Here is a 27,893-nt window from a genome sequence, read left to right as displayed (position 1 = left end):
GCTGAGCCGAGATCGGGCCACTGCACTGCAGCCTGGATGACAAGGCAAGGGTCTGTCTCAAAAAAAAAAAAAAAAAAAAAAAAAATCAGTAAAACTTCTCTAGTAAAATACACCATCAACAAAGGCAAAGGAGAACTTACTCCTACTCCTTGGAGGAATATTTAAATATCTACAGCATAAAATGAGCTCCAACAAATCCTCTAAAGAAATGAATGACAACCTCATAGAAATCTAGGTACAATATGTAAATATGAAATTCAGAAAAATAAATGTGAATGCCCTATACACATATGAAGAACTACTAAACTTCGTTAGTAAGGTAATGCAAAATCGGAAACAATGAGATACCATTTTTGCCCATATAATAACAAAAAGGTTAAAACACAGATAACAACAGAGTAGAAGTGAAACTGTAAGGGAAATGACACATACCCTGATAAACACAGAGAAAAATCAGTTCAACCTCTTAGGAAGGAAAGTGGGCAGCACTTATAGAAATGTCGATGCTTTTATCTATGGATCCTAAAATTCCATGTCTAACAATCTCTCCTATACTCATTCATATGTGCCAAGGTTTATTTACAAAGATGTTTAGAATAATGAAAAACTGGCAACAACTTACGTGTGTATCCATAGAGGAAAGGCTTATGTAAATCATAATATATACACAGTATGGCTTCCTATGCAGCTGTTTAAAAAGAATGCAGTACATATAGCAATATATGCAGCGATAGAAAAAGAGTTTCAGGATATTGTTAAATGAAAAACAAGCAAACTGCTGAATATATGATCATACTCACGTAATACAGCCATGTATATCTATGTATTAATTATGTGTATGTAATTGCAAAAAGTAAGTTTTGCAAGAAAATATACAAATCAATAATGGCTCTCCAGTAGAAGAAAGGGATAGAGAGGAGGCCTGGAACACTGTGAAGAGAGAATTTCACTCCTTAGTTTAAGCAGGAGGGACATAATCAGACTATTCCTCTAGAAAGAACACTTTGGCTGCCGTGTGAAGAATAAATTAAGGGTGAGTATGATTGAAGAATGGAATAGCAGACAACTTTAATGATCCAGGTGAAAGATGAGATGACCTGGACTAAGGCAGTGGCCGTGTGGATGAAGAGGAAAGACAAAACTTGAAACCTCATCAGGAAGTAGGATCAACATAACTTGACCGATTAGTCATCCAAGGAGAGGATAAAGACAAAGTCTCAAATGACTCCTGGCTCCTGTTTTGCAAGTCCAGGTAGATAATGATAAGAGCAAAAGGCAGGGACTCCTAGAAAAATAATGGATGAGGCAAGATGATTACTCTGTTCTGCGTGTTCTGAGTTTGAGGAATCAGCAGGATGTCCAAATGGCAATCTTAATTCAGCCACTGAACCTAAATGAACCTAAAGGTATGGTGATACAAACATGAGTGATACAAACATGACTGCCCAGGCTAGAATGGCAGATACCTGCCATGATGCTACAGCTCTCCACTCCTGATTTGACAGCAGATGTGACTAACAGATGACTCTCTTCTTGCTGCACCCGACCACCTCTGATGAAACCCATTCGCCATCCCTAACCCAGGTAATATATGAAGAAGAAAAGAAAGCCAAAAACTGAATCTTGGAGAGCTTCAATATTGAAGGGCATTCAGAATAAGAGGAGCCAGTGAATAAGACAGGGAAGGCACTCTGCTGCATGATAAAGATACCCAAATTACACACAGAAAGTGAGCTTAAAGAGGCCACAGTTTAATAAAGACAAACGCATAAAGAAATCATTGAAATACAGTATGATTGGGGCTAAAATATAGCTACATACTAATTAAAGAGGTAGCAAAGAATGAATTGAATCCCTGGAAGTATCAGGAACCAGTTCTATAGAACGATAGGTGGCACTTCGGGAGGCCAAGGCGGGTGGATCACCTGAGATCAGAAGTTCAAGACCAGTCTGACCAACATGGTGAAACCTCGTCTCAGTTAAAAATAAGCTAAAGATACAAAAATTAGCCAGACATGGTGGTGCATGCCTATAGTCCCAGCTACTTGGGAGGCTGAGGCAGGAGAATTGCTTGAACCTGGGAGGTGGAAGTTGCAGTGAGCCAAAACTGCCCCACTGCTCTCTAGCCTGGGCAACAGAGTGAGACTGTGTCTCAAAAAAAAAAAAAAAAAAAAAAAGAATGATACACGGAATGAAATGAGCCTATGTGGAAGCAAAAGAGGGAATATAGCTAGAGATAAGAAAAGTAGAAACAGTCCAGAAGGAAATCTGTGTACAGAATGAAACAAGCTAATGCCTCAAGGAATTCCAAGCAACTCAGAAAGGCCAGAGTGCAAGTCACAGGAGAAAGTTGCCCACAGTGAGCTGGAGGAGTAGGCAGAGGCCACATCACAGCAGGCTGTCCATGCCATGTAAGAGTTGAAGTAGAGACTCATTAAATTCTTTTAGGGAAGTGGGCAAGGAGCTCATGTTTGTACTTTACAAAGATTTTTTGGATAACAGGGCTGAAAGATGGTTTGGATAAAGATGAGAATGGAGGCAGAGAGAAGAATTCAAAGGTAATTACAAACGTAAGAGATGATGCAGTTATGGCTTAAGGTGGTGACAAGGAGGGGGAGATTCTAGACACATTTAGGCAAATGGAATCAAGGAAAAGTGAACAGTTGGATATTAAATGTGAGTGAAAAAAGGAGTCTTGAAAAGCTCAAATTTCTTGGCCAGGCACAGTGGCTCACGCCTGTAATCCCAGCACTTTGGGAGGTTGAGGCGGGCGGATCACCTGAAGTCAAAAGTTGGAGACCAGCCTGGCCAACATGGTGAAACCCCATCTCTACTAAAAATACAAAAATTAGCCGGGTGTGATGGTGCATGCCTGTAATACTAGCTATGCGGGAAGCTGAGGCCGGAGAATCCCTTGAACCCGGGAGGCAGAGGTTGCGGTGAGCTGAGATCGCGCCACTGCGCTCCAGCCTGGGCAACAGAGTGAGACTCAAAAAAGAAAAAGAAAAGCTCAAATTTCTGGGCTGAGGAGCTTGGTGGACACCATAAATGGAGATAAAGTTTTGAGGAAGAGCAAAAGGAAGAACAGGCTTGTGGAGATAAGATGATGAGTCCGGTCACTTCTGAGTTTGAGGAATATTCTAGTGACATAACCTACCTATAGCCCAGTAATTATGTAATTTTGAAGCTAAGTAGAATGATCTTGATAGTTTATACACTTTTAGAATTATTCAGTAATTAAAACTAAGGGAAGGCTGCCCAGGAATAACATATAGAATAGGATGAAAAAAGAAACCTAAGATAGAATCCTAGAGAACAATAATACTTAGGGTTCAAAAAGCAAATAAAAATAGAGAGTAAAACAGACAAAGAGTGAGGAGCACAGTAGTAGGAGAAACAGAAAAGGCAGTGTCACAGAATGTAAGCGAGGCAAGAGTGTCAAGAGAAAGGAGTAGTTAGTGGTACAGAATTACCTCTGACTCTTCCTGCAGCCGCAGACAGTTATCCAAGAAAAGAAGTGATCGGTCAACAGACTTTCTGACCCTTTTTATGGAAGCTGCTTCCTTACAAGACACTTCTCCATCGGAGAGGCACTGGAACCAATCTGGCTGAAGGGCCTGCTGAATTGCCATGAACTTGGAAACAGTCATTTCCACTCGTCCTGCAACACTCCACACAGACACAGACTTCCATGGAGCAAAATGATGAGGAATCAGCAAGAGTAAAATGCAAATAAAAATAAAATAATTAAAATGATAAAGCAATAATTCTTTACAACTGCAGAGATGGTGACAATTCAATATCCAGACATGGTGAGTAAGGATCTTATAGCTTACAGAGAATCCTTCAATGGTCATAAAAGTCAACTTTTGAGCTAGCCCCTAAGAATTATTTGTTATACTTTTCTAACCATCTTCTGTTCTCCCCTGTCTTACCTGCCCCACCCCTACCCAACCCTTGCTGTTCCTGAATACACCACACTTTGATGACACTGTTCCTTTTGACTGACAGTCCCATATTTCTTTTTTTTAAACTTTTTTTATTGATACATATTTGTATACTTTTATGGGATACATGTGAGACATCTTACATATAGAGCAAGTGTAATAATCATGTCAGAGTATTTGAGTATCCATCACCTCAAGTATTTATTATTTCTAGGTGTTGGAACTTCTACTTTTTTGCCTGGCAAAATACTACGTGTCCATCAAAACACTGAGTTCACATATTAATCTCCAAACTTCCTGGGCATAACCCATCACTCACTCCTCTATGCTTTTACATCAATTTGTACTTATTTCTTTATAGAAATGATAGCACTTATTACACCATTCTGTATTTGTCTGACTAGAGTATCCCAATTCATGTTTGTATCCCAAAAGCACGGTCTAGGGCCCTATACATTTTTAATATCTAGTGTTTACTAGACTGAGTTAGATATAGAATTAAAGACTTAAATCTCCTAGTTCACGAGAACATATATTAGTAACATTCTATCTTTGAGCTAAAAGCAAAACTACCATTCAACCCAGTAATCTGGGCATATACCCAGAGCAATATAAATCATTCCACCATAAGGACACATGCATGCAAATATACACTGCAGCACTATTCACAATAGCAAAGACATGCAGTTAACCTAAATGTCCATCAATGACAGACTGGATAAAGAAAATGCAGTACATATATACCATGGGATATCATGCAGCCATAAAAAATAATGAGGTCATGTCTTTTGCAGGAACACAGATGGAACTGGGGGCCACTGTCCTCAGCAAACTAATGCAGGAACAGAAAATCAAATACCACATGTTCTCACTTATAAGTGGGAGCTAAATGATGAGAACACATGAACACAAAGAAGGGAAGAGACACTGGGGTCTACTTGGATGTGGAGGGTGAAAGGAGGGAGAGAAGGAGAAAAGATAACTATTGGATACTAGGCTTAATACCTCGGTGATGAAATAATCTGTACAACAAAACCCCATGACACAAATTTACCTATGTAATGTTTACATGTACCCCCGAAACAAAAATAAAAGTTAAAAAAAAAGGAAAAAAAAATTCTATCTTGGTTACCGTACAGCATCCCTCTTCTTAGATCAACAAGGACATAGATGGAGGGCCAACATATAGTTGTTTTATTTTGTACTAAGGCATCAGAATTACTGTTTAAATGATTCCTCTCCCTTATAATTTGGGTAGATAATGGAAGTCAAATATTTTCTTTTCCTTTTTTTTTTTTTGAGACAGTCTTGCTGTGTCACCCAGGCTAGAATGCAGTGCACTGGTGCGATTTTGGCTCACTGCCACATCTGCCTCCCGGGTTCAAGTGATTCTCTTGCCTCAGCCTCCCAAGTAGCTGGGATTACAGGCGTGTGCCACCACATCTGGCTAATTTTTGTATTTTTAGTAGAGATGGGGTTTTGCCGTGTTGGACAGGCTGGTCTCGAACTCCTGAGCTCAAGCCATGCACCTACCTTGGCCTACCAAAGTGCTGGGATTACAGGCGTGAGCCACCATACCCAGCCAAAGTAGTTTCTCTAGAATTCAAATTACAAAATAAATAGAAGCTTAAAACAGGAGAATGAGTAAAAATAGTGTTCTGAGGAGCACAATTACTAAATATTGCTGATATTAATAAAGTGAGTGCAGGAAAAGTATTTGCGTTTGTAAAGCAGCAGTACACACTGAAGCCTTGCCAGAACGCTGTCCTCAGGGATAATGCCAATGAGGCCACCTCTCAGCTGAACACTTTTAATGAGGTGCTTTTGATACTGTTCTTCACTAGACAAAATCTCTGGCTGTAGACCCAGCAGACAGTATTACATTGAGGTTCTAAAATATATAGTTATACATGTGATAATAATACTCATCAGCAACTTTTCCCCACTCTTCCTGAAGTTGTTAAAAATCCAACAAAGCATGGTGCCGAAAGACTATTGTTTTCCCCCATCATAGCAATTTCTTTTTTTGGCATGTATTTGACCCTCCTCTACCGTCAAATTTTTTTGCAACAATGAAAATGCTGAGGATATGGTGTTCTTCATCTTAACCTCATCCTTAGGCAGCCCTATTCTAACTCCTTTTCTTTTTTTTTGAGACAGAGTCTTGTGCTCTGTCGCCCAGGCTGGAGTGCAGTGTTGCGATCTCGGCTCACTGCAAGCTCCACCTCCCAGGTTCACACCATTCTCTTGCCTCAGCCTCCTGAGTAGCTGGGACTACAGGCACCCGCCACCATGCCCAGCAAATTTTTTGTATTTTTAGTAGAGATGCGGTTTCACTGTGTTAGCCAGGATGGTCTCTATCTCCTGACCTTGTGATCCGCCCGCCTTGGCCTCTCAAAGTGCTAGGATTATAGGCGTGAGCCACCGTGTCCAGCCTCTAACTTTTATAAACCATCCCATCCCATGCCACTATAATTATTGAAATAAGGAAAAGGTATAAGGGATCATCCCAGACAGTCGGATCTGAACATTTGAGGGATACACAGTAGGCTGACTTCCTGGGACAAAGTTGCAGCCTTGGATGCCCTTCTGAAAACACACCTTGTTTGTTACATAACCAGCTGGGCAGGGGCTGACTGGATCGTGCAGGGAGCAGTACAAAAGTGATTCTGGCATGCCTGTATAAACACAAAAAAGAACACTTGAAAGTGCTTACATCAACAATGACACTGTATTATAGCAGGTAACAGCTTCACAATGTACACTGCTGAATAAAGCAACTCTAAACACTGTCAGTAGGTGGTATCTGAACTTGGAATTATAGGAGGCCTATCAATATGCATAAAAAGATTACTAATCTAAAGAAAGAAATATAAAGGTTCATGTCTAATAGGTACTGAGCTGCTACAAAGGAAAGATATATCTTAAAGCACAATATACAATGAAAGTATTTAGTGACACGTTGATCTCATTTGATTTTACTCAAAAGAATTTACTATCAAATATGTTTATTCCAGGTACCATCCAAGGGGAACTAGCTACTGGAAAGATAAAATGATATGGCCATAAAGTGATCTCGCTAATAATAAATCTCAATAATATTATGGGTCCCTAGGGGCAGAAGTTTAGAGAAGTTATAGGATGCTGCAAATGGATCTCATTCTTAGTAAGTTTCATTGATTCACGATGACAGTTTCTTAGGTTCTTCAGTCAAAAAGACAATCTTTTTTTTAAAAATGCAAAAAAATGTTTAGTAAACCATGTGCTTAAATATCATATGCTAGCCTACATTTTCATTATGGAAAATAAAACAGGATTCCACTGAAAAAAGACAAAAGCAAATAAAGCAAGTTTAAAACCTCTGTAGTCTTTTCACTTTATTTTCCATAATTTCAATTATTACAATTATCTCTAGAAAGCTTACATTAGCTATTTTCACTTAATTATATGCTTGTATACTTTAAAGCTGGTTATTAAAATTGGGTTCAGGTCAAGGAGAATGATATTCCATAAATTCCTCTCCTAAAATACAGGGCTTTGTGATAACCAACAGGACATGATGCAGTTGCCCTCAGAAGCAGAGGACTGAATAACCAATGGAAGCAGGACTTTCATTCAAGTGAGTCCTAGATATCGGAAAAAGCTTTAGGAGAAAGTGGTGTACAGAAGAACTGGTGTTCTAGCTGTCACTGTTAAGCTTTTCCTATTAATAAATAGACGCATACATCTGCATATAAAATCCTATTTCTGGAATAGAGGATATTATTAATATATCAGAATACAGCCGTATATAAACGCTTCATCCTCCCCTGCGTGTCTGAGATTCAAGCATGATGAGACTACTTTAGAGCTCACGCAGGCCCCATGCAAGTTCTCACTGCTGAGTCAGATAATCAGTGCCTGGAGCATCTGCCCCACACCTGTCTGGGTTCCCACCCCTAACCTGGGTAACTTTTACTCTTCGTTGACCCAGCTAAAATGCCCCTCATCTTCTCTCTCAAGAATCCTTTCTATGGGTTTTTATGGAGGCTTAAAGAAAAAAAAGAATCCTTTCTTTATTCTGACCACCTTGCACATATACCCTAGAGCAGGTTATCTGCTCCACCCTCTGGCCTGTCATGATATCCATACATATCTCTAATCCTGCAAAGCAGTCACCACAATTTTTACATCAAAGTAAAATTTATATTTTAAAGATAGAATTCTCTATCTTTATCCCAGCTAGGCTCCAAATTCCATGAGAGCAGCAACTGTTTCCTATTCAATCTTGACTTGCCAATGCCTGGCTCTTAGATGTTCAAAAAATACTCACTAAAATTATGAATAAATAAATATATGAATGAAAGATCAAAGAGGCAACAGCACCTCCAAACTCCAAATTAACACATCACAAGGCATATATAACTAACTTAATTAATTTTTACCTATAAACTTTCCAACTCCTTCTTTATATTCTGTCAAGACTTCATGTTGTTCTGCTCTGTAAGCAAAACAGAAAAATATATAACATAATAATGCATCATTCTGTAAATACTCTGTGCAACTGGAGCCCTCTTCTTCTCACCCAAATAAGTTACATCATAGTAAATGCTGTCTTGAATTACATCATTATTCAAGAGTTCTAACTAACTAGTTTAGGTTCATTAGCCAGAATGAAGGCCTTCAATTTGCTAGTGGTTCAATGAGAAATGAAACTGGCAAAGATCAATTCCTTCAGAATACTTGAATTTTCTTCCTTCTCTTGCCCCTTTAAAATCTCTGTTGTTAACACAACCCAGCAGAGTATTATGTTAATTGGTCATATGGTAGGTTTTTCGATTAAGTATAAAGTCAGTATATACATTACACAAAATGATCTAACTTCGTTAGTTCTGTTTCCATAAAGTAGTATTAGCAAGTATATGTGCAAAAGCAGAAAACGCTTTGAGGCTGGTGAATGATAACAGTTCCTGAACTCCAGGTGTAGCTCTCACAGAGCATCCCCTGACCTGTCACCCCTGGGAGCAGTGGCAATAGGGCAGGATGGGACTGTAGGTTTGGAGGAAAGGTGAAGCAGATCTAACATACAGGTCTGGCCTGTGGCTACCACATTAGGGCCAGAAAATGTATAGTGTTTGAAACCTCTCTTCTGATTTCATTATGAAAATCAACAAATCATATATATGAACAACAAAAAAAAAAACTTTCTCTTTTTTGCACCTAAGGTAACTAAGCTGCTGCCAGAGTTGATACTTGAATCATCGGTTCTAACACTTACAGGGATGACAGCGTAAGCTGAGCCATGGCAGGAACCCCGTGGATATTACGCAGCGTGTGATGGGTGAGGTGTGGGGCGGAGCCAGTCTTGGTGTACAGAAGGCAGCCTGGAATATCCATGGTGTGGTCCCTTGTTTTGCCCAGGTTTTTTATTTTTCCTAGGCGACAGCCATTAACTACCTTGGTAAGACTCAGCTTCATCCTAAGGGATTCTTCTAGGTCCTGTCAAGAAAAGAGCATTAAGTATAGAAGGAGCTTCACAACATCTAAAGGCCAAGCATTTTGCAAAAAAAAAAAGTCTTCAGAAAAATGAATGACAGCATGCTTATTACTGCTTCCAGTCTAAACATTTTCGTAGATATCAGGAATGGGTGAATGGGAAAAGACATAAAGAGAATAAGATACCTTCCCCAAGGTGCCAGAACAATATATTGACATCAACTAATTTTAAATTTAGTCATGGAATTTTTGTCTGAGCTGATGAAAACCAAACAAATGAAAGAACAGAATTAGAAAGATTAATCATGGAAAGAATGCCATGAAGCCAAAGCTCTCTCGGCCTTGAAAATGTATACAGAGAAGAGTAACACTGCTTAGGCCATACCAATTACTGATACAATCCATTTTTTTTCTTTCTCCAATTTGAGGGAATGCTAAGCAATATAGCAATGTTTTCCTAATAATGCTGTTAAAGTGAAGAAAACAGCATCCTGGTGTTTATGAAAATATATGGAAAAATAAATGTCAAAAGACAAACAGATTATCTTCAAGGTGGGATTATTTCCCAATTTGTTCTTATATGGTATCCAAACAGAAGTGAGAAACTGTGTGGAGCATACACGCAATTCATAAGCAGTGTATCATTACTTTTATAACTGGGAAAGACTAATATGTGTTTAAAGAAAAAAATAAAGATATACTTTCTAACTTTTATAGATATACAGGGAAAAAAATCAGAAAACATTATCAATTATTAGTTGGGTGCTCCTAAATGATTTCGTATTCAATTAAGCAAAATACTGAGTTCCACTTTTAAAATGCACTACAGAACTTGATAAGCACACACATCACCTGCTAAATGTCACCGAATATACCAACATTTTACAAATACTTCATTACATCTTTACAGCAAGTACCAAATCTTCTGGAATTCTTAAAAACTGGGCCAGGCCCAGTTTTATTAGTTGATAAATGAGCTATCAGAGAGGTAGATCCCATTTTCTTTTCTTTTCTTTCTTTTTTTGTGGGCACGGAGTCTCTCTCTCTCTGTCACCCAGGCTGGAGTGCAGTGGCATGATCTCAGCTCACTGCAACCTCTGCTTCCTGGGTTCAAGAGATTCTCCTGCCTCAGCCTCCCAAGTAGTTGGTACTACAGTCATGTGCCACCATGCCCAGCTAATTTTTGTATTTGTAGTAGAGATGGGGTTTCACCACGTTGGCCAGGCTGGTCTTGAACTCCTGACCTCAGGTGATCCGCCCACCTTAGCCTCCCAAAGTGCTGGGATAACAGGCATGAGCCACTGTGCCTGGCCAGATCCCATTTTCTTAAGCATTATACCATACCATACTCTGAAAGTCAATCATTGTTAAAATGTTACCAAATAAATAAGACATATCTATCATTAGTTAAATATATTCAAGAATGAAAACATTACTTTTTTTTAGGAGACATAAATTCTTAAATTTAAATAAAATAGCCATCTCTATCATTAGAATCTTAGCCATTAGAATAACTACTTTCTTAAAAAAAAAAAAAAAAAAAGAACAACTACTTTCTGTACGGTCTACGAAGATATTTCATGCTAAACACAAATTATAAGAACTAATATAAGTGTTTGACGAAACCCTGGTCAATTTTCTGTAACTATAATACCATTATTTCAAGTTATCACAAAGATAGAAACATAAAAATAAGTGTCATTAGAATACACAAAAATGGACACTGGTAAGGAAAAAAGGTTACATTTTAATAAATAGTATAAAAGCTATTTTTTTACATACCCTGTTGTTACACATTAAAACTGCTAAAACAAGAAGGTTCATTTCAAAAAACTGTAAAACTATAAGCTAATAAAAGCATACTCTAGAAAATATGAGAATCATAAAGCATACTCTAGAAAATATGAGAATCATAATCCTTATTTATTAGATAATACTGATTTCAAGTGATAAAAATGTATTTTATATTTTAAACCCACAGAGCTCTAATGTGAAATTTAAGACAGCATTTTGTAATCTAAGTAGCTCTGGAGAACTGAAGCAGGGGGAAGCACAAAGATGAGAAATGTACTTCGAAGCTTCATGAATCAACACCTGTTGTTCTGACTGAATACTGAAATCAACCAATATGGAACACTAGATTTGTTGAAACATAAATAAGAACTAATGAAAATTTAATGGACCAGAATTTTTAAATGCTGCAGTAACTTAAGCATTTCCTACTCTCACATACGTCTGACGGAAGAAACTGTGTTGCCTGGAGCTATTTCAGAAAAGGGCTAGAGACAAGAACTTGCTGGCTCCTCCAAAAATTCTGTCTTACTCCAAAAATACTCTCTCATCTGAGCTGTGTAAAGCATGTAAAGAGTTTAAATGTATACACATGAAGAGTGTTTTTTAAATTTAATTCACATAAAGGCACAAAGAACCTTCACCGGGTAAAACTAATACGTTTGAAACTTTTATTCTCTCTCCCCATCAAACCTATGCTCTAAGTTTCTCCAGTTTATTAATAAATGACACGAACAACTGACAATCAAAGCTTCTGATAAGCATGAGATAATCTGCTTTTCCATGCTGTGTTAACTCAATTCCAGGTAAAAACAACAAACCCCATTGCTTTAGTAAAACTGTGCTTAATATCCCAGTATTGTATAATTGCTCTTAGACTTCAGAAAATCGTTTATAGAGTTCCAGTACTACCAGAGACCCCTACCTGGGAATTCCTTATCATCACCTCACCACCATCACCCCTTCTGCCATTTTATTGTAATGAGACTAGGCCTGCTTAGTCATAGGCTTATCTAGAACCTGGGCCTCCTGCAAAAAGGCCTGTACTCTTTTTATTACTTTTTTTTTTTTTTTTTTCAGATAAGGTCTCATTCTATTGCCCAGGTTGAAGTGCAGTGGTGCAATCATGACATTCCAGGCTCAAGTAACCCTCCCACCTCAGCCTCCTAAGTAGCTGAGACTACAGGTGCCCAACCACCGCACCTAACTAATTATAAAAATTTTTTTTGTAGACACGGAGTCTCACTACGTTGCCCAGGCTGGTCTCAAACTCCTGGGCTCAAGTGATTCTCCTGCCTTGACCTCCCAAAGTGTTGGGATTACAGGCGTGAGCCACTGCACCCAGCCAATTATGGCTTTTAAGTGAGAGTAAATTTAACGTGCTAGGAGATGTATTCTTTTTTTTTTTTTTAGAATATCCTGTAGCATACAATGGCCACTCAAAAGAACAAGATTTTTCAAAAGTGTATGTGAAATCTATGAAACATCTTTTTGTTTTTTTCCCATAGAACACACTGTGGAAAGTCATAAAAAGAAAGCGGCTTTTGGTTGGGCATGTTGGCTCACGCCTGGAATCCCAGCAGTTTGGGAGGCTGAGGTGGGCAGATCACTTGAGCTCAGGAGTTCAAGAGCAACCTGGGCAACACAATGAAGACCTGTCTCTACAAAAAATACAAAAACTAGCCAGGAATGGTGGCATGCGCCTGTAGTCTTAGCTACTCGGGAATCTGAGGTAGGAGGATCCCTTGAGCCAGGGAAGCAGAGATTGCAGTGAGCCATGATCACGCCACTGGCACTCCAGCCTGTCTCAAAAACAAAAAAGAAGAAAAGAAAGAGAAAGAAAAAGAAAGGGAAAGAGAAAAGAAAAGAGATAAAAGAAAGCAGCTGTCAAGTTCTTTAACCTGTGCCAACAGAATTACACAAGGGCTCAAAGATCAGCCACCTGCTGCTGCTCCCTCCAGTGCCTAACAGTCTTGTACTGCTTGGTGGGCTGGCTGGCCACTAGTCAGGGATTTAGGCTTCTGCCTGGTAAGCTCAGCCTCATCTTTTCTATATATCCAGCACAGAGCCATCACTCAGGGTCAGGCTCAAACCCATCAACCTCAGAGACTAAATAATAAAATCAGTATGCACAATTATTTACTCTGAGAATCGAAAAAAAGTAAAGTGGACCAGTCAGCGCCTGCCTGCCCTAGAGAATGCAACACATGAAGCCAAATATGCCATGCAAGCATGGAATCAGAATGGGAAGAAGGTACACTTATATACATAAAGGCAACTGAAAGGAAACCCATTGGTTCTCTTAATACAGTACCCCCATTGACAGTTCTGCTTTCCAGTTTCAGTTATCCATGGACATCCGAGGACCAAACACATTAAACGGAAAATTCCAGAAAAAACCATAAGTTTGAAATTGCATGCCATTCTGAGTAGCATAATGAAATCTCTCGCCATTTTGCTCTGTTCCACCCAGGACATGAATCAACCCTTTGCCCAGCATCTACATACTGTAGACGCTCCTCGCCCCTTAGTTACTCAGGAGCTGTCTCATTGATCAGATCAACTGTCACTGTATTGCAGTGCTTATGTTCAAGTTGCCCTTATTTTACTTACAACTGGCCCCACAGCACAAGAGTTGTGATGCTGGCAACACGGATATGCCAAAGGCAAACCATAAAGTGATCCCTTATGAGAAAAGGTTAAAGTTCTCCAACTAGAAAAAGAAAAAAGACTGTTTGCTGAGGTGACTAAGATCTACTACTGTGCCTAATTAATAAATTAAGCTTTATTATAGATATGTATAGATAGGAAACATCATACTGTCTGTCTATTCTCTGTCTGTCTGTCTATCTATCTATCTACGTATCTATCTAGGGTTTGGATCTATCTATCTATCTAATCTACCTATCTTATCTATCTTTATCTATGTATGTACCTATCTATCTTATCTACCTATTTATCTTATCTGCCTATCTTATCTATCTTTATCTATCTATCTATCTATCTATCTATCTATCTATCTATCTATCTATCTGGAGTTTGGAACCATTTGCAGTTTCCAGCATCCACAAGGGGTCTTGGAACATATTCCCCACAGATAAAGGAAGATTACCAACCAACCAATCTCAGATTCTCCAAGGTTGGACACAAGGATTCTCTAAGAGTATAGAGGCAGCCAGACCTGGAAGCCCAGACCACTGGCTTCCAAGCCTTACCTTTCTCTCAAAGACTTCTTTGTTTCTTCCTTGTGTGAGGAAAGAATGAACATATTCTAGAAGTTCCCATCTTTTAACAAATGAGTCTCAAGTGTGATTAATCATCCACTCAGTCCTGAAGGCATCTTCTCTCTTCTTTCTCATCTCCCCTTCCCACTCTTTCCTCAACTGAAGAAACAACTTTCTTCATTCTTAACTGAAAGTCTGTAATTTGAGGTCCTTTGTAACTCTAAAGGACATTGGCCACCATGTTCTTAGAGGCAGGAGATGGGCTCTCCTGTGATATAATGCTTTAATCCCAAATTTAATTCTCATAACTTTAAAGATGAAATTCAAAATCCTCAGCTTAGAATACTGAACCCACTCAGCCAGCTGGAGAGAAATACCCATTTGGCTTTCTCTACAGTGAAACATTTTGGTGCTACATACTCACTTCTGTTGTTTGGGGCTTCATAAAAGTTCCACCCTAATCACAGTAACTTAATATGTAACTGAAGAGAAAAGTAAGGAAGGAAAAGCAGATGACTGGGTTTAAGAAAAAGTATTAAAATAAACTGCCATTGTCAGTGATTCTGTTTTGTGGGGATGAATGCAAGTATTTTAAAATCTGAGGAAAACATCAGATAACGTACTATATTTCAACTGGAAATCAATATTAAAAAAAAATGGAATTTTGTCCAGAGCTGGAAGAACCAAGTCCTCCTTTCTTCATTCACTGTTCAGATTATGGTAAATGTTTTTTATAATTGCACTTCTTTTCTAGAGGCCAAATACAATAAATTGTTACTATGAAGTAATAAAATAGTACACACACATACACATATTCATATACATATTTTTAAAAACATGCTTTGACAGTGATTATTTCCTTTTTCCCAAGGAAAGTTCAAGAAACAGATCAACAGTCTCCAAAACATTAACTCGTTTTTATTTGCCTTTACCATGATCCCTTCCCTTTTCCCTCGTTGTGGGTCTGTTCTAATACTTCTGGTGTCACAGATGGCATCCCTGGGGAAAGTCTTAAGGAAAAACATTAAGAGTGTAAAGACAAATGACAGGCTGTCAGTGGATCTCTACCTTTACAAGGACTAATGAAGATTCCCTGCACTTCTGGCAACACTATACCTGTCCTAACACTTCCAGTGCAACCCACCACCTCCACTCTTCATTTATCAGGAGAGAAGGGATTTTTAAATGTTTCCTAGCTGGATTCTCTACATACTGTCATGGAAATGTCCAAAATTTCCTAAGGCAAAAGGTGAGAAGAAAGCTGTACATATAAGTGCACGTCTGCATCTCTTACCCTTCTCCCCCACACATGTACCCTTTCTATAATGAATAGTATATGCATAGAAAAATGTCTGAAGGACTTTTAAACAATGTGGTGCATTGAGCTGACTCAGAAACGACAGAGAAATGAAGAACGCTGGCTGGGCACAGTGGCTCACGCCTGTAATCCCAGCACTCTGGGAGTCTGAAGCTGGCGGATCACCTAAGGTCAGGAGTTCGAGACTAGCCTGGCCAACGTGGTGAAACTCTGTCTCTACTAAAAACACAAAAATCTGCCAGGTATGGCAGCACACGCCTGTAATCCCAGCTACTCCAGAGGCTGAGACAGGAGAATCACTTGAACCCATGAGGCAGAGGTTGCAGTGAGCCAAGAACATGCCACTGCAGTCCAGCCTGGGTAACAAAGCAAGACTCGGTCTCAAAAAAAAAAAAAAAGAAAGAAATGAAGAACGCTACAATTCCAGAAAACAGTAACTGAAGACTTTTCCAAGGCATTCAGAAATCCTTACACCATTTGGTGAGGGAAAGAGAGAATGATGACGTTAAACTTTGTTGAGTATGTGTGTTAAAAATTCAGAAGTAATTGTTAAACAATTAATGACAGAATGCATAATTTCCAAACTCACTGGAGAGGGAAGTGGGAAAATAAAGAAAAATGGATTAATCTAATAAAAGGCAAGAAAAGATAAGAGACCAAAAAAAGAAACAGAAAACACAAAATAAGATGGTAGAATTCCAAATGTCAGTAATCTCAATAAAAGTTAAATTAATTTCACATATAGAAAGACATAATAACAGCAATTAACATTTATTGGGTATTTACTATGTATCAAGCACTGTTCTTTATTCACTCCATTAATCCTCATATCAAATGCATAATGTAGATGCTATTATTATCTGCATTTTATGGATGGTAAACTGAGGCTGATAAAATCACCAGCTGGTAAGTGGCAGAGCAAGGACTTAAATTATTGAAGTCTAGTTTTCAACGCTATACTCTAATAGGTTGGGAGCTTATGAGAAGTTCCATCTGGTCCACAAGCACATCAGTTACCATTTTGCTATAGTGTTCTTGTTCTTTTCCCTTTCTCCCTCCCGCCTCTAATCCATCCTCCCAGTCTCTGCAATCTTTCTCCATTCTCAAACATTTAAACATACTTGCATATGGAAGGGAGTGTTTTGGTCAGGGTTTGCTTTTACAAAAATGGAAACATACTATAATATATGCACTTCTCTGCAATTTGCTTTTCTCTCAAGAATAAACATTAGACGTCTTTCCTGAAGAAGAAACATAAAGCTAACTTACCCTTTTGAAAAAAACTACTTCGTGATACTGCATAGTTTGTATGAACACAATTTATTCAACCACCTTTCAGATAGACCAGTTACAGAGCTGGTCCTAGGACCGCTGCAACAGTCCGAGGACATAGCTTCCCCAACCTCATTCTCACCAATTTCAAGTCAACTTTAGTTTACATTTCCGGGCAGAATGCTTTACATACATTTATTTTTAATCATTCCAACACTCCAGTGATTCAGGTATTATTATTGTCCCCATTTTGCATGAGAAAACACGGTCTCTGAGTTATTAAACAAGTTGCCTAAGGTCACATAGCCACAAAGTAGCTGAATCCAAAACTCCTGTTCTAAATCTTTACTCTGCTTTACAAGCCCATTTATCACCCCAAATGTGCTGTCTCTGTAAACACCTCGGCTCAGCCAATAAGTCAGGATTTATCTTTGCTCCATGGGCCATCTCCATGGCCCCAGACCTCCCTAGGCACCTAGCTCAGAGATTGAAGATGGTCCCACCCTCCCATGGGCAGTTCGGAATAAAAATTTCCAACTGAGAACTCTACCCTTGAGCGGAGGCTAATCGAAAGGGACCCTTTTATCTCAGAGGTGTCGGCGAGGCTTACACGATTTATGAGAATCTGAATTTACAGAAGCCAAGATGTACCAGGAGACCCTGAAAAGGGAAGGAGAGGAGACATGGCGGGAGTACTATCACTGTTACTGCAACACAACCAGGAAGCGTCTGGGCGCGATGCGACTCATCCATCTCTAGCAGCTCCCACACCAGCAGGGCAAAAGGGCACTTACCTGCCAACAAACTATTCGACTCTTTTAGTGTTCAGACCCCTCACACTCTTCACAGTTCACTACCACGTGTTAGGCTTGCAGAATTCTCTGCCCCCAAATCACTGCCTCCAGTGCAGACCCAATCAGGGAGTACTGCGTCATCATTGGGCGCCAGAAAAAAAAGCAAAGCCGACATTAAAGCGAGCCTTGATGACGGCAAGAGCGAGGGACCTCTGCCGTTGCTATGGTAACTGAGCCAACGCGAGCGGCCTGCGCAGAGCCTCGTGGGAGTGGTGGTTCGACGGCGTCCTACGCCTGCTTTCCTTGCGGGTGGAGGAACTACAATTCCCAGCGTGACCCGGAAGCAACCCTGGCAGAAGAGCGGTTGTGGCAGCTTTGGCCGAGGTTCGAGCTCGAACTTGGAAAATGCTAATGGCGCCTCAGGGAAGGTCCTCCTCAAAGAAAAGGATGGGGCTGAATCGCTGGAAACGGTTCACAAGGAAGCCAAGTCCCCAGGTGATCCCAATCGAGAGCTTTGGAGGGCGGGGACTTGCCCAAGGGGCGGGGCAGTCAGGAAGCCAGTCGCGGCCCCTCTGTGCTTCCTGCCTCTTTATCCTTAGCTGACACGCCCCTGCCTTAACCGCCCCAAAGCCAGCATTTCCCTGAGTGAAGTGCGCTAGGATCTCTGGGGTCTGAGTACATTACGGCTTTGGTGGGCCAGCATCGTGGACGAACTGTTTCTAACGCTTTTCTAAAACCGGAGGTGTCTGCTAATGCCCTTCGAAGTGAAAGGAGTTTGCAAACTCCGTTACCCCTTAAATTTTAGGAAACTTCTCGTATATTTCTTTTTCTCTCTCTCTTTTTTTTTTTTTTTTTTTTTTTGCAAATCTTGGGGGAATTGATCTTTATTAACGGGGGAGAGCTTCACATTAAATACCCTGCCTGTATTCCTACCCCTCCACTTTTACGTAAAGTATCTAAATAAACTCAGGAGTGCCAGTGGATATTGAATACATTAATACTTGATTCACACAGGAATTTCTAAATTCAATCAACATTCAAAAAATAGATTCTCTCCGTGTCTGTCACCCATTTGGATGCATTAGCACCTGAAGATAAGAAAAAACTGATAACCCGCATTTTAAACTTGAAAACATATGTGACATGTGCAAAGTCACAGTTGCACCGTGTGTGCTTTCCACAGACTACCTTTTTAACAGTCCCCAAAAGGATGCTTAAAATCTAAATGAGAGTACTAAAATGGAGAAGCTTCTCAGCTTTCAGCTACAGAGCAGTTTCAGCCGCTGTTTTCACCCTTAAGTTACACTTTCCTAAATAATATTCTGTAGCTGTATGTGGCCTTTGTGAGGGCCCCAGGTAATTGTTCTTGCAATTTATTCTAAATTTACCAACTAAATGCATTGGACATATTCCACATGGTAAATATGTTGCCCTAGATACTACAGGGCACAGGCTGGAGCATTAGGGAAACTTGGAAACTGAGGCTGCTGCTATTTCAATACATCAGTTGCATGATGTATTGAATCCAAAATAGGTTATGGATATGGACTTGATGATGAAAGGTAAAAATTTAGAATAATTTCTTAGGACTCCAAAAGGAAGGATTTTTCCTGCTAGTGCTCATTATTACTGCCTAGAGAGAAAAAGGGGGAAACATAGGGCTCTTTCAAGTTCAGTTGTGTTTTAATTGGATCAGTTCTTTCTTTGTTGCAGTGACAAAATTATTAAGCAGTACAGCTGCATTAGTTATCAGTAAGATGGTTTGAAGGCATAATGTTAGGTAAGTGAAAGAGAGTATTATATTTTCCCCACCTCCATGTGTCAACATGCTAGTTTAGATATCCCCTTATTTTATTATTGTTAATATTATTATTATTTTAGAGAGCATATTTGAGTAAGAAGCAATTCATGAACTGGGAACACCAAACCAAAAGAGATTTAGTGCTCCAATGACAAATCATCAGGATATCCCCTTATTTTAAAAACACACCTGAATTTTTAGTGAAGAAGATAACTCTATTCGTTAAGTGACTATTAGAGGGAATTCTGCAAACTTCTGGGTGTTACAGAGAATGAAGGAAGGAAATGTCCTGATGGTTTTACTTCTAATTTCAGATTAATCAGACTGATCTGGGTGGAAATTTGTATTTTCTGCTTTGTAAAACAGTATAAGTCAGATTGATTAACCCTTACCCCATTCCCCAGTTTTTTTGGGGTTGTTGTTTGTTTGTTTTTGAGATGGAGGTCTGTGGCCCAGGCTGGAGTGCAGTGGCGCGATCTCTGCTCACTGCAAGCTCCGCCTCCCGTGTTTACAACATTCTCCTGCCTCAGCCTCCCTGAGTCACTGGAACTACAGGCACCCACCACCACGCCTGGCTAATTTTTTGTTTGTTTGTTTGTTTGTTTAGTAGAGACGGGGTTTCACCGTGTTAGCCAGGATGGTCTTGATCTCCTGACCTCGTGATCTGCCCACCTTGGCCTCCCAAAGTGCTGGGATTACAGGCGTGAGCCACTGCGCCTGGCCAAAACACACCTGCATTTTTGGCAAAGAAGATAGCTATTTGTTAAGTGACTATTAGAGGGAATTCTGCAAGCTTCTGCGAGTTACAGAGAGTGAAGAAAGGAAATGTCCTGATGGTTTTACTTCTAATTTCAGATTAATACCTGACTGATCTAGGTGGAAATTTGTATTTTCTGCTTTGTAAAACAGTAGAAGTCAGACTGATTAACCCTCAGTTTTTATTGGACCAAACAAGATCCCTGATCTAGGTAAGATGAGAAAGCCTCTTGCTACAGGCTACTTATGAAAGGAGTAAGGAGAGGAACACACCCTTCTTTAAGCTAAAGATTACTTGGATAATCTGGCTAATTAATGAGTGCCTTTTTTTTTTTTAATGAGTAGCTTTATATTTAGCATTTCTATATCTTGACTCTTAACCCTAAGGAGGTTTAAAAAAATAGCAGTGCCACGGGGTGCTATCCCCATTAAATCACAATCTCAAGGTGGGCCTAGACAAGAAATAAGAACAATGTCCCAGGAAGGCTTCATGTTTTCTCCTCATACTGCTATTCTGTGTCTTTTATTGCTAATCATGCTGAACTTCCTACTGAAATGCTTTGGGGAAATAATAAAGGACACTGTTCCATATGCTTTAGTCAGAAGGATAGATTTAAATGGCAAAGTTGATGAAGATATTGCTGTGTATTAATGTCCTATATATGTTATCTACAGCCTGCTTTTGGTCCTGACAATGTGGAACACTGGATAAAGGTAAGGATATTTTAAATTTAGAATAAAAAGATAATTAAGAGTCAAGCATAATCAGATGGAAAAGAAATATCAGTAGACCTCGACTTTGCACATACTCTGCTATTTTTATTCCCATGTGACTATGTAAGTTGCCTTAATTTTATACTTTTTAGTATTTTTTTTTTCATAATTCTGTTGCCTCTCATGAAACCATTTAAGTAGGAATGACAAGAAAAGAGGTGTGTAGACATCGTTTCAAATGCCATGAGTATCACTTGAAGAGGATTAAAGGAGTTGGGAAAAGAAGCCTTGGGAGAGGATATAGTGGCCTACCTCAGATGTTGGAAATACTTCACTGTAGTTACAATAACATAGGGACTAATGGGTGAAAACTACATGTGCATCACAAATAAGAATTTTCTAATGACTAGTCCATCCAAAAGTGGACTGGGCATTCTTATGGAGATGTGTTTTCTACCACTGAAGCTATTTTAATGGACTCTAAATGGTCACTTAATGTTAGGCTAATGAACAATGTCTTTCAGGATTCAGTGAAGGGGGGATTGTGTTAGATAACCTCTGACACTTCTTCCAGGCCTGAGATATGTATTTTTGAGTCCGAGTACCATTTAATTTGAAAGTACCATTAAATCATTCCAGGTGTGTGCTTCTGAGTGTCAGTTTGGCAGCTTGCCATATTCAATTCATCATATACCACATGTATCAAAATCATGCAACATTTTCCCGGGAAAAGACCCCTGACAGTATTTTGAAGAGTGATTACTCATGTAAATTGACATGCATCATGAGCACCAGATCCTAGATAGATGTAATAGATCCTAGGCCAAATGTAATAATTTTTAACCATTTATTTATTCAGCTGGTATTTGAGTGCCTACTAAATACTAGCCCACTGTGTTGGGCATTGGAGCTAAATCAGAGCAGGTACAGTCCCTGCCCTCCCAGGGTTTACAGTCCAGTGGAGAATAAACAACTTACATAAAGCTCATGAGAGAATTAAAGATGTAATGAAAGTATGTGGTGAGAGGCACTAATTTAAATGGGGTCCGGGCAAGCTTCCTGGATACTGCAGAAAGCCTAACTTAGAAGACGACTAAAGTGGATCTACCATCATGAATGCTAGCCTTTAGGAAGACCATTCCACAATATCTAGTAAGATTAGCTTGCATGTGAGTGTTGAGAGTCCCAGTGCCAATATACGCTAGGATGGTAAGTACTATGGAGACAGTCAGAGCAGAGGACGGGGAGAAGGAGAGCTGGAGGAGAGCGTTTACAGTTTTATATAGGGTGGTCAAAGAAGGCATTACTGGGAAGGTGATATTTGAGCAAAGGCTTCAGGAGGTGAGGGAAGGAGGCCTATGGGTATCTGTAGGAGAACAGTTCAGCAGTTCAGGCAGAGGGGAAGCAAGTACAAAGGCCCTAAGCTGGGGACACACTGAGCATATCTGAGGAGGAACAAGCAAGGAGGTCCATGTGGCTGAAGTAGAATGAGCAAAGGGAAGGGTAGCGAGGGGCTTGGAAAGCTCACAAAGGGCTGCGTGGCAGGACCTGGAAGCTCATTGTAAGGACTTTGACATTAATTCTGATTGAGATCAGGAATCATTGAAGGCTTTTGAGTGGAGTTGTGACATACATGATGTGGCTTTCATTTTAAAGGAGTCATTCGGTGCTGTGGTGAGAGGCTATTCCAGAAAACCTGTCAGGAAATTGTTGTGCCTTGGACCAAGATGGTAGCAATGGAGGTGATGGGAAGGGGTCAGATTCTATATATATTTTAAAGATTGAGTCAACAGATTTTCTGATCAATTATAGGTGGGGTGAGAAAGAGAGAGATAGATTGGATTAAGGACTCCAAAGTTTTCACCCTGAGGAATGTAGTTGTCACTACCTGAGTTGGAAGAAACACAGCAATCATGGGAGAACACAGGTTTCTGGGAGGGGGAAGTTAGGGTTAAGTTATAAAATAAGTTTTAACATATTTTTTTCTTTTGAGACAAGAGTCTCACTCTGTCACTCTAGCTGGAGTACAGTGGCACAATCTCGGCTCACTGCAACCTCTGCCTGCCGGGTTCAAGTGATTCTCATGCCTCAGCTTCCCAGGTAGCTGAGATTACAGGTGTGTGCCACCACACCCGGCTAATTTTTGTAGTTTTAGTAGAGACAGGGTTTCACTGTGTTGGCCAAGCTGGTGTTGACCTCAAGTGATCCACCCGCCTCGGCCTCACAAAGTGCTGGGATTACAGCATGAGCCACCGTGCCCAGCTTTAAAATTTATTTAATTAAATTTATTTATTTTGAGACACAGTCTCACTTTGTCACCCAGGCAGGAGTGCAGTGGCATGAACACAGCTCATTGCAGTCCCAACGCTCTGGGCTCAAGTGATTTCTCCCACCTCAGCCTCTGAAATAGCTAGGATTATAGGTGTGCACAACCACGCCTGGCTAATTTTTTATTTTTTAACTAGAGGTGGGGTCTCACTGTGTTCCCCAAGCTGGTCTCAAACTCCTGGGCTTAGGCAGTCCTCCCATTTTGGCCTCCCAAAGTGCTATGATTATAGGCATGACCCACTGCACCAGCCTAAAATAAGCGTTTTTATTCTGTGCAGGTAAATAAAAACGCTAAGGCAGTTTGCCCACTTCTGCTATTTCTTCCCCCAATCCTGCAAATTTGGTCATATTTTTACTAGACTCTTGCTGTTGAGTTAAAACATTCTAGATGGCTACAGTTAAGTGACTCTTTTTATCCCAATTTTATTGAACCTAATATATGATTGCCTAATATAAGATGGGAGGTTTCCTTCAGGAGTACTAATTTGCTGAAGTGTGGTTTACTCCACCTCTGGTTCATATTCATATGCAAGTCCTAAGGGCATGAAAACTAATAAAATATAATATTTTTTATTTAAAGTAAAATATCCATGTCTCAGGATCCTATCACTAATGCCCTAAACAAAAGTTATCTAAATCTTAATAACCTTTTGTTCAAATACCAAAATTGTGAACACCTGTTAGAACTTGGTAAAATACTGCAATTAATTTAATATATATGAAACCCCCCAGAATATTTGGGGGTAGATGTTTAAACCTCAAGAGTTTCTCCACAAATGGAAAGATGAACAAATCTTAGTAGTTGGTAGAAAATCAGATTATTGAATAGGAGAGAAATTCTCTAACTGAACAAATTTGTTGTCTTAATGGATTTTTTTTTCTGTTATATTGAAGAGAGTGGAGAAAGCCTCAGAATTTGCAGTGTCAAATGCATTTTTTACTAGAAATTCAGATTTACCCAGAAGTCCCTGGGGCCAAATCACAGATTGGAAAACATCTGAGCAAATAGAGGATCATGATGAAATCTATGCAGAAGGTAAGAGAATGCATTTTCTGCTGTAATGTTAACAATTCTTAAAGCATAACCCCATGATGCATTTCAAAATAGAGAACGGAAGTTTTTCTTACTCTTGTTCTTAATTTCCCTTTCTTTCTACTCCCCTGAAGCTATTTTACTCTGGAATTAACTCCAATATTACAAGTAAGGATATACTTAAGCCTCATTTTGTTGCCCAAATTAGAACCACATCTAGAGGTGGTTTGATACAACAGCTAATTAGTGATTGCTATAAGATGTTAGTCCTGTGACAAAGATGGTAGCAAGTTAATTTGATCAAATATTATAGAAATAATTTGACTACAGTCTGTAAATCAGTTTTACTCCTGATAAAGAGACCCTAAAAACAGTCTAACCTTCCTATGTCCCAGAAGCATTTACTCTTCCAGAATTTGGTATTTTTGTTACTGATGCCTTGAGGAACTCTATCATTTAGGGATGGAAGGAATCAAGAAGGACCAACAAAGGAGACTGAGAAAGGGAGGCCACTATGGTAGATGGAAAGTCAAGAGTGTGATGTCCTACAAGCCAACTTCCGTTTGAATTCCTTATGTCTTCAGTTATTCCATTTATTTCTTCATTTTTTCAACATATATATACTCTGTGCTAGGTACAATTTTAGGCACTGGAAGTACTGGTTAAGAACAAGAGAGACAAAGCCCTTTCTTTCATGAAATATACATTTCCTGTGGGAATAAAGAAAATTTTACAGTGATCCAGTAGTAAAAAGTCATTCAAGTTCAGACCTGAGTCAGCGAGGAGCAGGGAGTCAGCTGAACAATGTGATGGGGGAAGCATCCAGGCAGATGGAAAGGGAGCATGAAGTATAGACAGGCATGGTGTGCTGCAGGAGGACCCATGTGGCTGGAGCATCCCCACAGAGAGAAGCTGGTGGGAGTGAGGAGAGGGCATGTCACATAGGGCTTTCCAAGCCTGGGGAAAGAATTTAGATTTTACTCTGAGTATGACAGGATAGAATTGAAGAGTTTTAAGCAGAGGAGTAATATGACAGTTTATAAAATATATGAAGGATGTAGCAGGGCGTGGTGGCGGGTGCCTGTAATCCCAGCTACTTGGGAGGCTGAGGCAGGAGAATCACTTGAATCCGGCAGGCAGAGGTTGCAGTGACCTGAGATCTTGCTATGCACTCCAACTTGGGTGACAGAGCAAGACTCCATCTCAAATAAATAAATTAATTAATTAAATATAGGAAGAATGGATTATAGGGGAGAAAAAGAGAGAAAAGGGCAACCAGTGGGAGGCTGCTGGCAGCAGTCTGGGTGAGCAGTAACGGTGAGTGGTTTAGAGTGGTTGATAGTACTGGAGCTAGAGAAAGGAGATTGTTTCTGAAATTGGGTTGGCTGATCTTACTCACCTCACTTCCCACCCTGCCAGTACAGACACACAATATACTTTAACCTGTTGAGGGTTCTGAGAAGTCCTGCAGTTAGAAAGAAATGTTTACTTGCCTCGTTTCCCATGCTGCCTAGACCATGAACCTCTTTTTATCCTGAAATCTGTATATTATCCTGAGAAACTAGTGATTCACATTAGGAACATGGTTTGGTGTATGGACAGGACAGCAGTGGATAGAACATGGTTTTCAAAGTTGATACCATTTTTTCTCATCTCATCAACTATATTAATGTTCTACAAAAAGTAGTGTTCTGAGGAACATACTTTGAAAATCTGTGCTTTAAGGTAGTTTGTATACTTCTCATGTGGTCCATCATGAGGTATTTCTACAGTTTAACCCCTCCAAGGGAAGTTTTATTTGTTTTTGGGGGTACTTCACAGTAAATCCCCATGTACCAATACATATCATTTAGTAGGTATGAATTATTTTGCATATAAATTATTATACACATAAATGTTTGAATTATTGTACACAAGGGCTACTCAGTAAATATCTTCTCCATTTCTCTACCTTCCCCTAAAAGCCAGTAGCATTAGTTGCTAGTATGCTTTTAACACGTCGTTTATATTACTCTGATTTATTTTTTCCTATTTTATCTATATTAAATGTCTCTTGGCATCATTTAATATAAACACCCCATTCCCTAAGAACCAACTATGCAATAATGATCACAATAATGATGAAGATAATGAGAAAATAAACAAAAGAGCTGTTTGATAGTAATAACAGTGATGAAAGTTATGCTAAAGCAGGCATTTTCCCCATGCCTAAATAAATTCAGGAGATTTTCTCAATAGCATTAAGAAAGAAATTCAAATGGAGGTTAGCTTTCAGGATATAACACTCTTGGATTTTCCTCCTACCTCAATGGCCTCTCCTTCCTAGTCGGCTTTCCTGGTTCCACCTTATCTCTTCAACCCCTAAATCCTGGAGTTCCTCAGCACTCAGTCCTTAAACCTCTTCTCTGTCTACCTTCCTCCTTTGGTAATTTCATCCACTTCTATGATTTTAAATATAGTCTGCGTGCTAAAAACTTCCACATTTATTTCTTCAGCTTGGACCTCTCCCCTGAAATCCAGAGTATTGTAGCCAATACCATATTTGACATCCCTATTTGAATGTCTCCTAAACATCTCAAACTTAACATGTCTGGGACTGAACTCCTGATCTTCCTCCTCAAACCTGCTGCTATCCTTGGCCTTCCCCATCTCAGTAAATGGCATCACCATCCTTGCAGTTGCTTAAGCCAAAAACCTCATAGATTTCTTTCTCTCATGTCCCATATCCAATCCGTCAGCAAGTCATGTCAACTCCACCTCAAAACATTCTTTTCTAGAATCTGACCATTGGTAATACCTCCACTCCCAGGTCCAGGCCACCATCACCTCTCTTCTGGATTATTGTACTTGTTTCCCAATTGGTGTTCCCTGCCTCTGTCCTTGTCCCCTATAGTTTAACTTAATAGTCAAAGTGATTCTCTTAAAATATATCACCTCTCTGCTCACATCTCTCCTGTGGCTTCCCATTGCACGCAGAGTAAAAGCCCAAGTAGCTAGAATGGTGTCAAGACTCTAAGCAAGGGAATTTCAGCTTCAGGACTATTGACATTTTGGGCTAGAGAATTTTTGTGGGGGCTGTCCTGTGAATTGCAGGATGTTTAGCAGCATCCCTGGCCTATACCTACTAGACGATAGTATTACTTCCCCCAGTTATGACAACACAAAATGGCTTTAGACATTGGCTTAAGTCCACTGAGGGGCAAGATTACCCCTGGTTGATAATAATTGCCCTAAACACTCCCCTAAAGATGATCTGCACATTACCCCTCCAACCTCATCTCCTACTGTCTCCTCCTCACTCACTTCTCTTTGACCACACTGGCCTCCTTGCTGCTTTTCCAACACTGTAGATACTCCTGCACAAGACCTCTGCATTTGTTTTCCCTCTGCAGAGAATCATATTACCTTATACATCCTCACTTTTCTCACATTCTTCCCTT

General features: G+C 39.7%; 2 protein-coding genes across 8 annotated transcripts in view; one reads left to right on the top strand and one right to left on the bottom strand.

The window, feature by feature from the left end:
* The window catches only part of QTRT2 (queuine tRNA-ribosyltransferase accessory subunit 2), a 28,686-nt gene extending 10,732 nt beyond the window's left edge, over positions 1-17,954 (bottom strand). The window contains exons 1-5 of one of the 3 annotated variants that reach the window (XM_038003357.2): positions 17,822-17,954; positions 9,205-9,425; positions 8,372-8,427; positions 6,549-6,625; positions 3,474-3,686 (exon numbers count right to left, since the gene is read on the bottom strand). In XM_038003357.2, coding sequence (XP_037859285.1) covers positions 3,474-3,686; positions 6,549-6,625; positions 8,372-8,427; positions 9,205-9,404 — 546 coding nt within the window. In that variant the 5' untranslated portion in view covers positions 9,405-9,425; positions 17,822-17,954. Of the gene's footprint in view, positions 1-3,473; positions 3,687-6,548; positions 6,626-8,371; positions 8,428-9,204; positions 9,426-17,821 lie in introns of those variants that run through there. The other 2 variants (XM_038003359.2, XM_073009735.1) reach the window with 2 other exon arrangements.
* A 202-nt stretch (positions 17,955-18,156) lies between these two features.
* CCDC191 (coiled-coil domain containing 191) overlaps positions 18,157-27,893 on the top strand; it is an 88,065-nt gene continuing 78,328 nt past the window's right edge. For 4 of the 5 annotated variants that reach the window (XM_007985761.3, XM_007985760.3, XM_073009732.1 and 1 more), the window contains exons 1-3: positions 18,162-18,316; positions 21,054-21,092; positions 24,315-24,456. In XM_007985761.3, the coding sequence (XP_007983952.3) occupies positions 18,227-18,316; positions 21,054-21,092; positions 24,315-24,456 (271 nt within the window). In that variant the 5' untranslated portion in view covers positions 18,162-18,226. Of the gene's footprint in view, positions 18,317-21,053; positions 21,093-24,314; positions 24,457-27,893 lie in introns of all 5 variants that reach the window. The other variant, XM_073009734.1, reaches the window with a different exon arrangement.

The sequence above is a fragment of the Chlorocebus sabaeus genome, chromosome 22, assembly GCF_047675955.1.
Source record: "Chlorocebus sabaeus isolate Y175 chromosome 22, mChlSab1.0.hap1, whole genome shotgun sequence".
Classification (NCBI taxonomy): Eukaryota; Metazoa; Chordata; class Mammalia; order Primates; family Cercopithecidae; genus Chlorocebus; species Chlorocebus sabaeus.
Note: the sequence above shows the minus strand (reverse complement) of the source record. Positions and strands in the feature narration are given on the sequence as shown.